At 50.1% G+C, this 10,929-nt stretch overlaps 1 protein-coding gene across 1 annotated transcript in view; it reads right to left on the bottom strand.

Moving 5' to 3' along the window:
* Positions 1–1,616: 1,616 nt before the first annotated feature.
* Positions 1,617–10,929, bottom strand: part of hook2 (hook microtubule-tethering protein 2) — a 24,558-nt gene continuing 15,245 nt past the window's right edge. Inside the window, exons 16-22 of the mRNA XM_080524558.1 lie at positions 10,453–10,540; positions 9,660–9,694; positions 9,474–9,556; positions 5,106–5,209; positions 4,825–4,932; positions 4,625–4,696; positions 1,617–4,106 (exon numbers count right to left, since the gene is read on the bottom strand). Of these exons, the coding sequence (XP_080380684.1) occupies positions 3,975–4,106; positions 4,625–4,696; positions 4,825–4,932; positions 5,106–5,209; positions 9,474–9,556; positions 9,660–9,694; positions 10,453–10,540 (622 nt within the window). The 3' untranslated portion in view covers positions 1,617–3,974. The remainder of the gene's footprint in view (positions 4,107–4,624; positions 4,697–4,824; positions 4,933–5,105; positions 5,210–9,473; positions 9,557–9,659; positions 9,695–10,452; positions 10,541–10,929) is intronic.

Genomic DNA, 10,929 nt, shown 5'->3' with positions numbered 1-10,929 from the left:
TTAGTCTGAGGTACTTTTGCTAGAGGTGTTTTTTGTCCTGTGATAGGCTACCTGCTTCAGTACCACGGACAGCTCCAAGTACGACATTCAGCTCTATGTCAATACAACCCAACGTGTGTCCTCAATAAGTTTATTAAAACCGCTAGCAGATGTGGATAAATTAAGCTATACGTACCCATAATTGATGAAAGAGATGTTGTAAGAGAATGTAGGTGCTCTCCTGATCCAGAAATTCCCGCTATGAACGTCTCTGTTAATAACCTCATATGACAGTATGACATTCCTACTTGACTGGGGTCACGTGACTTTATTCCCTTATTATAGATGATCCACTGCTGCTCAAACTATCAACTGCAACTCTGTTGACATGTAACTAGATTTATGGTTAAGGATAGGGTTAGATTTAAGGTTAGGGCAAGGTTTAGGATTAGTGGTTAGTTAGTTGAAATGTTGTTGACAGTTAGTTGAACATCTACTGAACTAGCAACTATCTATTTGGGAATATGTAGATAAAATATTACCCTGATTGGAAAATGTTCTGTATGATGTTGTTATTGTTGTGGACATCAGTCAAGGGTGAAATTACTCCCGTATACAAAAAATGACAGTGGAGCTAGAGTAGAACGTTGACGTTGACGCAACGCAGTAGGTGGAGCTTGGACAACGGGAAGTTGACGCAACGCCGATGGCGAGTTGACGCAACGCAGCAGGTGGAGCTTGGCCGTTAGTGAGAGTGGGAGCGAGAGCGAGGATGGCGGTGCTGCTAAGCGCCAGAGAAGGTCAGCCTGTGGACACAGTTATCGTCTGGGGCTGTTTTCATGGTTTGGGCAAGGCCTCTTAGTTCCAGTGAAGGGAAATCTTAATGCTTAATAATAGAGAATTGTATGCTTCCAACTTTGTGGCAACAGTTTGAGGAAGGCCCTTTCCAGTTTCAGCATGACAATGCCCCCATACACAAAGTGAGGTCCATAATGACATGGTTTGTTGAGTTTGGTCTGGGAGAACTTGGACTGGCCTGCACACAGAGCTCTGACCTCAACCCCATCGAACACCTTTGGTATAAATTGGAACGCCGACTGCAAGCCAGTCCTTCTCGCCCAACGTCAGTGCCTTAACAGTCTCAGTAGAGTGAGCAGCCTTAACAGTCTCAGTAGAGAGAGCAGCCTTGAAGCTGGATTGATGTTGGTCAAGGAGATTGGGTCAAGTGATGGCTTCTTGAGAAGAGGTTTGACTCTGGCTCTGGGACAGAGCCAGTGGTCAGTGAGGAATTGATAAGGGAGGTAAGGAAAGGATGTCATTCAAGATGGGTTGGAGAAGGGGTGAGGAGGATGGGATTAAGAGGGCAGGTGGTTGCCTGATTGGATCAGATGTTTTAGGACGTCAGGGGAGAGAAGGAAAGATGATCAATCACAGCCAGATCTACTAGTGGTAGTAGTGATGGCACATGGTTGTGTGAAAGAGCTGCTCATGTCATCAGGTGGAGTGAGACCATGCATAACCCTGAGAATAAATCCAAGGTTTTTAAGCATGGAATTGTCTGGCCTGGAGTGGTCCACAATGTATGCAGTGAGATTCATAAAGAAACGACAAATACTCAACTGGTATCTTAAGTCCCCATTTTATTTGTAGTGCTACAAGGCAGAATAGACTGGACTACAAACCTACAACTTGTCCTATACCTCTTCAAATGTTATAACCTTCTATGCAATTTTACGAACACAAGGAAAAAGACACCAGATATAAATATCAAACACACAAACCCACCACATTCAACGTTCAAACCATGCACATGTTGAGTTACTATACAAAATGGTGACATAACACTTCTATGATAAGAGGATACAACGAAAAACGTATAGACAAATCTGTGGTTTCAGTCTGGGGTAAAACATGTTATGATCATTGCACAGATAAATAAACAATTACAAAGGTTAGTACAAGTTATAGAATGCAGTTTCTCTGATACAAGACAGATTGGGGACCTAAGATAAATTCCATAATGGTACATAGTGTTACTGGGACACTGTCAACGTAATAATAGGACAGATGTAGTGTTTAAGATAAGGTGCTGTGTTCATTTGAAAAGTAAAGTCAATGGTTTCAAATCATTCGTTTTGAGAACAAAATACAGTTCAGCAGTGAGTTCCAGTGTTTGTGCAAATAGAAACCTTTCCAGTGTAGTTTTTTTCAAATGTGAGTCTAAGGCTGTACATCAGCTTAGTTGAACAACCCTACTGTCCTCTACAATCAGTACAGCACAATGTCCAGTGTATCAAGTTCTCCCTAGTCCCTATTTGATTGAAAAAATGATCCTCAATCTGATATTCATAATGTGAGATTCAGGGGAGAAAGGATCAAACCCTGCTATGTGAAGCTACTTCAAACCAGCATTTCCTACATTCATATCAGACAGTGTAAATTGGTGAGTATAAAAACACCCTGTTTCTTTCTTTGGGAGGTGGGGAGGGCATTTAAATCACAGACAATAAGAACATGGATCTAGTCCACAGAAAAGTCTAGTGTTTCATTCAAAGCTTATGCTTGTATTTCATTCAAATTAATTCCAAAATGACACTAAAACAAAAGCTCATTCAGCATGTGTGGATAGATGGCTATGACTCGAAGGCCCATATCTGTTAGTCTTTGAGAGCTTCTCCTATTCAATGAGAAGCTGATGAGACATAGAAAACTACACTCCATCTCTCCTTACAGGAAATTCATACAGAAGTGCAGTCTTTAAAGTTTTAGGGTGTAAGATCCTAGGACCAGATCCCCCACTTCTGGAATTAATTAACAAATGGCCATTTCTGTAGTCAACAGGCACTGAACATATCCATCATCAAAGAAAGGAAAGTGCTTTTGTGGACATTGTGTATGTTTGATGAATCACATGACGACTACAGTACATGGACTGACTAAACTAAATAAAAAGGCTGAGGTTCAACAGAATAAAACAAAATGAAACATACTAATATTCTTCAAAGTGATTAATTCAGCTCTTAAGCTCCTTCATTAATCATGACAAATAAAACGTACAGAAACCCAAGTAAGAGAATACAGCTATTAGAGAATACAAAAAAAAAAAGGACACGCATTCACAAAAACAAAACGAGGTCATGATCAATCATGATTCAAGAATCTTTGATCCTTCTATATTGTAGAGGTATTGTTGAGGTCAAGAGTTTCACCTACACCCCACCCTATGACCATGTAGCTAGCTGAAGCTATAGACATGGCACACGGCCAGCCTGCGTATGCATACATATCAGTACACACAAACTTCTCCATGATTTTAACACCTAACCTCAGCATCACATTAGTGTTTCCATATCAAAGCACCACTGAGAGGATCTACTTTGCCTAGCCACGGACAGGACAATGAGGACGAAAATGTAGAACTATATTTAAAAAAGGGGAAAGTAAAAGACCCCTAACCGACATGAATCATCCAGTTCTATCTCTGTCATCACAGGGACCGGCTAACCTACTAGTAGTGACCCTTTGAAAACCTAAAATACATAAAATGTTTAAAAAGAAAAAAAAAGGTTGAACTTAAAAGAAACCATGGGACCCAAGAGAAACATCGATCTGAGAAACCCATGACGATGATGAGTCTTTCAGCTCCTTCCTATGCTCTTCTACGTCTCCCACCCCATCTCTCATTGAGACATACATTCTCTCTGAGTCCTGGCAACTTTGATTGCACTTGACACTAGCGCAGTTACTACCTCAGCACCTGGGAACAATCACATACCAGCCAGAGCCAGCAGGGGGCAGCAGCGGTCTGAGATGAGCACCAGATGAGCAAGAGAGGCTGAGGTTCAGTCAAGGCTTCAAACGAGAGAGAAAGAGAGAGAGAGAGTAGGATTATAGTAGAAATATTCAGTCAAATGCTGACCCATCTCCTCTCTTCATCTCATCTCTCCTCACTACACACCCCTTCCTCCGGTCTCTTCCCCCAGGGTGGGCGTCTCTTATCTGGGCAGCTGGCGGGCCGCGAGGCCCCTCTTGGCGTGGGTGGACTGCCTCTGCTGGGCCAGGAAGGACTGGGCCTGGCCTGGGGGGCCTGAGCGTTCACCCACCACCTTCTGATGCAGGGCCATACCCTGGAGGAGCAAGGGAGGGGGGAGGGGGGGAGAGAGAGAGAGGGGGGGGGGGGGGACAGAGAGGGGGGGGGGGGGAGAGAGAGAGAGAGAGAGAGAGGGGGAGAGAAAGAGAGAGAGAGAGACAGTGGGGGGGAGAGAGACAGACAGAGAGAGAGAGATAGAGAGGGGGGGACAGAGAGAGAGAGAGACAGAGAGAGAGAGAGAGGGGGAGACAGAAAGAGAGAGAGAGGGGGACAGAGAGAGAGACAGAGAGACAGACAGAGAGAGAGAGACAGAGAGAGAGAGAGACAGAGAGAGAGAGAGACAGGGAGACAGAGAGACAGGGAGAGGGGGGGAGACAGAGAGAGAGAGAGAGGGAGACAGAGAGAGAGAGATGAGCCAGGGTGGATACCAACCGACCAGTAAAATGCAAGACTGTGCATTTACATGCCAGTTACTAAATGAGGGGGTTTGGACATGGGTTCGCACAGCCAGCCAGGCACTGTCTTTAAGGCAGAGGTTCTTTGGTTACAACTCACCATGTTGTACCAAGCACTAATGATGAGCTTCTCCTCCTGGTCGTGTCTGGACCGGCTCTTCTCATAGTCATGCTGCACACACACAAGAGGGGGAGAGGAGGTCGTGCATAGGGGGGGTTCAGACAGGCAATTCACCGTTTTTCTGCATCCGCGCGCACACACACACACACACACGTGACATAATACATAGCAGCCCTTACCTCCAAGTGCTGGATCTTCCGTTCTTTCTCCGTGAGCTGGTTCTTCAGGGCCTCGACGTCGGGTGACACAGTCAAGGGCTTCTGCTTGGGGTCCAGAGTTTTGATCACCTGCAGATGACACACACACACACACACACACACACACGCACACGCACACGCACACACACACGCACACACACACGCACACGCACACACACACACACGCAAGATAAAACGCCTCAGCTACGACACGGCAGGGTGGAAGATGTTTTGTGACGCGTGTGTCTCTAGACGACCCTGACCGTCCTGGCCTTGTCCACGTAGCGCTTGTAGCGCTCCTCCATCATCTTCATGTCCTCGTCCTTCTTCTTCAGGACCTCCTGCAGCTCGTCAATCTTCTTGGCCACTGAGAGAGAGAGAGAGAGAGAGAGAGGAGGAGGGGAGACCAGGTCAGAGAGAGAGAGAGAGAGAGAGAGAGGAGGAGGGGAGAACAGGTCAGAGAGAGAGAGAGAGAGAGAGAGGAGGGGAGAACAGGTCAGAGAGAGAGAGAGAGAGAGAGAGGAGGAGGGGAGAACAGGTCAGAGAGAGAGAGAGAGAGGAGGAGGGGAGACCAGGTCAGAGAGAGAGAGAGGAGGAGGGGAGAACAGGTCAGAGAGAGAGAGAGAGAGAGAGAGAGAGAGAGGAGGAGGGGAGAACAGGTCATAGAGAGAGAGAGAGAGAGAGAGAGAGAGAGGAGGAGGAGAGAACAGGTCATAGAGAGAGAGAGAGAGAGAGAGAGAGAGAGAGAGAGGAGGAGGGGAGAACAGGTCAGTGAGAGAGAGAGAGGAAGAGGGGAGAACAGGTCAGTGAGAGAGAGAGAGAGAGAGAGAGAGAGGAAGAGGGGAGACCAGGTCAGTGAGAGAGAGAGGAGGAGGAGAGAACAGGTCAGAGAGAGAGAGAGAGGAGGAGAGAACAGGTCAGAGAGAGAGAGAGGAGGAAGGAGAACAGGTCAGAGAGAGAGAGAGAGAGGAGGAGAGAACAGGTCAGAGAGAGAGAGAGAGGAGGAGAGAACAGGTCAGAGAGAGAGAGAGGAGGAGAGAACAGGTCAGAGAGAGAGAGAGGAGGAGGAGAGAACAGGTCAGTGAGAGAGAGAGGAGGAGGGGAGAATAGGTCAGAGAGAGAGAGAGAGGAGGAGGAGGGGAGAACAGGTCAGAGAGAGAGAGAGAGAGAGAGAGAGAGAGGAGGAGGGGAGAACAGGTCAGAGAGAGAGAGAGAGAGAGGAGGAGGAGAGAACAGGTCAGAGAGAGAGAGAGGAGGAGGAGAGAACAGGTCAGTGAGAGAGAGAGGAGGAGGGGAGAATAGGTCAGAGAGAGAGAGAGGAGGAGGAGAGAACAGGTCAGTGAGAGAGAGAGAGGAGGAAGGAGAACAGGTCAGAGAGAGAGAGAGGAGGAGGGGAGAACAGGTCATAGAGAGAGAGAGAGGAGGAGGGGAGAACAGGTCAGAGAGAGAGAGAGAGGAGGAAGAGGGGAGACCAGGTCAGTGAGAGAGAGAGAGGAGGAGGAGAGAACAGGTCAGTGAGAGAGAGAGAGGAGGAAGGAGAACAGGTCAGAGAGAGAGAGAGGAGGAGGGGAGAACAGGTCATAGAGAGAGAGAGAGGAGGAGGGGAGAACAGGTCAGAGAGAGAGAGAGAGGAGGAGGAGGGGAGAACAGGTCATAGAGAGAGAGAGAGAGAGAGAGAGAGGAGGAGGGGAGAACAGGTCAGAGAGAGAGAGAGAGAGAGAGAGAGAGGAGGAGGGGAGAATAGGTCAGAGAGAGAGAGAGAGAGGAGGGGAGAACAGGTCAGAGAGAGAGAGGAGGAGGGGAGACCAGGTCAGAGAGAGAGAGAGAGAGGAGGAGGAGGGGAGAACAGGTCAGAGAGAGAGAGAGAGAGGAGGGGAGAACAGGTCAGAGAGAGAGAGGAGGAGGGGAGACCAGGTCAGAGAGAGAGAGAGAGAGAGGAGGAGGGGAGAACAGGTCAGAGAGAGAGAGAGAGAGAGGAGGAGGGGAGAACAGGTCAGAGAGAGAGAGAGAGAGAGAGAGAGGAGGAGGGGAGAATAGGTCAGAGAGAGAGAGAGAGAGGAGGGGAGAACAGGTCAGAGAGAGAGAGGAGGAGGGGAGACCAGGTCAGAGAGAGAGAGAGAGAGGAGGAGGAGGGGAGAACAGGTCAGAGAGAGAGAGAGAGAGAGGAGGAGGGGAGACCAGGTCAGAGAGAGAGAGAAAGAGAGAGAGGAGGAGGGGAGACCAGGTCAGTGAGAGAGAGAGGAGGAGGGGAGGAGAGAGACCAGGTCAGAGAGAGAGAGAGAGGAGGAGGAGAGAACAGGTCAGTGAGAGAGAGAGAGAGAGAGAGAGGAGGAGAGAGACCAGGTCAGAGAGAGAGAGAGAGAGAGAGAGAGAGAGAGGAGGAGGGGAGAACAGGTCAGTGAGAGAGAGGAGGAGGGGAGAACAGGTCAGAGAGAGAGAGAGGAGGAGGGGAGAACAGGTCAGAGAGAGAGAGAGAGAGAGAGAGAGAGGAGGAGGGGAGAACAGGTCAGAGAGAGAGAGAGAGAGGAGGAAGGAGAACAGGTCAGAGAGAGAGAGAGAGAGAGAGAGGAGGAGAGAACAGGTCAGTGAGAGAGAGAGAGAGAGAGAGAGGAGGAGGAGAGAACAGGTCAGTGAGAGAGAGAGAGAGAGAGAGGAGGAAGGAGAACAGGTCAGAGAGAGAGAGAGAGAGAGAGAGAGGAGGAGGAGAGAACAGGTCAGTGAGAGAGAGAGAGAGGAGGAAGGAGAACAGGTCAGAGAGAGAGAGAGAGAGAGGAGGAGGAGGGGAGAACAGGTCAGAGAGAGAGAGAGGAGGAGGGGAGAACAGGTCAGAGAGAGAGAGCGAGGAGGAAGGAGAACAGGTCAGAGAGAGAGAGAGGAGGAGGAGAGAACAGGTCAGTGAGAGAGAGAGAGGAGGAGGAGGGGAGAACAGGTCATAGAGAGAGAGAGAGAGAGAGGAGGAGGGGAGAACAGGTCAGAGAGAGAGAGAGAGGAGGAAGGAGAACAGGTCAGAGAGAGAGAGAGAGAGAGAGAGGAGGAGGAGAGAACAGGTCAGTGAGAGAGAGAGGAGGAGGGGAGAATAGGTCAGAGAGAGAGAGAGAGGAGGAGGAGGGGAGAACAGGTCAGAGAGAGAGAGAGAGAGGAGGAGGAGGGGAGAACAGGTCAGTGAGAGAGAGAGAGAGGAGGAGGAGGGGAGAACAGGTCAGAGAGAGAGAGGAGGAGGAGGAGGGGAGAACAGGTCAAAGAGAGAGAGAGGAGGAGGGGAGAACAGGTCAGAGAGAGAGAGAGAGGAGGAAGGAGAACAGGTCAGAGAGAGAGAGAGAGAGGAGGAGGAGGGGAGAACAGGTCAGAGAGAGAGAGAGAGGAGGAGGAGGGGAGAACAGGTCAGAGAGAGAGAGAGAGGAGGAGGAGGGGAGAACAGGTCAGAGAGAGAGAGAGGAGGAGGGGAGAACAGGTCAGTGAGAGAGAGAGAGAGGGGGAGGAGGGAGAACAGGTCAGAGAGAGAGAGAGGAGGAGGAGGGGAGAACAGGTCAGAGAGAGAGAGAGGAGGAGGGGAGAACAGGTCAGAGAGAGAGAGAGAGGAGGAAGGAGAACAGGTCAGAGAGAGAGAGAGGAGGAGGGGAGAACAGGTCAGAGAGAGAGAGAGAGGAGGAAGGAGAACAGGTCAGAGAGAGAGAGAGGAGGAGGAGAGAACAGGTCAGTGAGAGAGAGAGAGGAGGAGGAGGGGAGAACAGGTCATAGAGAGAGAGAGAGAGAGAGAGGAGGAGGGGAGAACAGGTCAGAGAGAGAGAGAGAGGAGGAGGAGGGGAGAACAGGTCATAGAGAGAGAGAGAGAGAGAGGAGGAGGGGAGAACAGGTCAGAGAGAGAGAGAGAGAGAGGAGGAGGGGAGAATAGGTCAGAGAGAGAGAGAGAGAGGAGGAGGGGAGAACAGGTCAGAGAGAGAGAGAGAGGAGGGGAGAACAGGTCAGAGAGAGAGAGGAGGAGGGGAGACCAGGTCAGAGAGAGAGAGAGAGAGGAGGAGGAGGGGAGAACAGGTCAGAGAGAGAGAGAGGAGGAGGGGAGAACAGGTCAGTGAGAGAGAGAGAGAGAGAGAGAGAGAGAAAGGAGGAGGGGAGAACAGGTCAGAGAGAGAGGAGGAGGGAGACCAGGTCAGAGAGAGAGAGAGAGAGAGGAGGAGGGGAGAACAGGTCAGTGAGAGAGAGAGAGAGAGAGAGAGAGAGAGAGAGAGAGAGAGAGAGAGAGAAAGGAGGAGGGGAGAACAGGTCAGAGAGAGAGAGGAGGAGGGAGACCAGGTCAGAGAGAGAGAGAAAGAGAGAGAGAGGAGGAGGGGAGAACAGGTCAGAGAGAGAGAGAGAGAGGAGGAGGAGGGGAGAACAGGTCAGTGAGAGAGAGAGAGAGAGAGAGAGAGGAGGAGGGGATCTGGGTCACACAGATAGAGAGGGGAGAGAGGGAGAGAGAGAGAGGAGAGAGAGGAAGAGGGAGAGAACAGGTCAGTGGCAGCAGAATTGAGAATTGTCTTAAAAAAAACAATAATATATATAATTTTTATTTTAAAAAATAAAGTCCATTGGTTGCAGCTTGAGAGTGGCAGGTCTAGCCCAGCTAGGAGGAGGAGACACAAGGAGCCACTCACTGTTGTCATCCACTTTGGGCTCCAGGTCGTCGATGACCTCTCTCTTCTTCTGCAGGTCTGAATGGGCCTCGTGAAGCTTCTCCCTGGGAGGACCACCACAGAGGAAGAACACGCAGTGTCACCCCTCTGATCATATCTAGCCTTTACCAGAACCAGAACCTGAACCAACCAGACCACAATACTCACAGGTGCTCCTCCAGCTTCTTCTTCAATAAGGACGACTGGACAGAAGGGAGAGAAATAAGTCATCAACACGTAAAAGCGATAGACCTGACACACACGCGCAGACACACACACACACACACACACACACACACACACACACACACACACACGATAGAATCTGAGTTCTCCATGTCAAATCAGAGCCATGCGGGCAGAGAAGGGGCCATACTTACGATGGCCTGATTGGCAGAGTGTCGGTCGGCGGGGGGGCAGAGAGAGACAGAGAGGGCCAGGCGTTAACGGTGAAATCACCACAGCAAAAAAACACGGGTTAAATTTCCCACACAAAATCACTCACGGGGAGGTCACAGGCAGGGGAGGGGAGGGGGGAGGGGAGGTGGGGCTACTACTGTCCTAGAGCGCCAAACAAACAAAACTATTTTCTCCTAATTACTATAATATAATATATATAATACGTATATTACACAGCTCAATAGAGAGGGACTCAAAACTAATGATAGAGATTTTCTTTCAGAGGAGGTTGAAAGAGTCCTTCCATAACAGAACATAAGATCCATAGAATCAATAGGATCGCTGATTGACGATATTATGATTGAGTGATTGGTTGTTATTAGGGCTATATATTGCTGATTAGAATACTTCAGGATACCATCACGTTTGATCTGAGGAAGAGATATAGTCTGTGATTAGTATAGAGCGGGTCGTAGTAGTAGTGAGAGGACATCGGGGGGAAGAGGAGAGGCGGGGAGGGGGGGGGTGGAGGAGGGGAGGAAAGGTTCGTCTCTCCACTCACGTCCTCTGCCTTGCTGCCCTGCTCCTGAAGGGCCTTCTGGAGGTCCTCCACCTGGGAACGCAGCTCTGAGATCTGCTGCTGGCTCAGCCTGGACAGAGGCACATGGAGAAACAGAGGGGGAGAGAGCAGGAGGGGGAGAGAGGAGGAGGGGGAGAGAGGGGGAGGGGGAGGAGGAGGGTGAGGTAAAGGGCAAAGGAGAGAGGGAAGGGAGAGGATGAGATGAATGAGGTAAACATTGGTGCTCTGTGAGTGGGAAGGGTTTCTGACGAGATCGTTTTCTGGTACGTTAACTGGTGGATGGATCTACTCTGCCGGTGTTCCAGCCCGCCCACTCTCCCCCCTCTCTCTCCCTCTCTCTCTCCCCCACTCCCCCCCCCCCCCCTCTCTCCCCCACTCCCCCCCCCCCTCTTACCCCCTCTCCCCCCCCACTGAGAGCAGATCCAGACACTCCAGTCAAGCTCTGCAGCTCTCAGCCCT

The sequence above is a fragment of the Nansenia antarctica genome (assembly GCF_963989245.1).
Source record: "Nansenia antarctica genome assembly, chromosome: 2".
Lineage (NCBI taxonomy): Eukaryota > Metazoa > Chordata > Actinopteri > Argentiniformes > Microstomatidae > Nansenia > Nansenia antarctica.
Note: the sequence above shows the minus strand (reverse complement) of the source record. Positions and strands in the feature narration are given on the sequence as shown.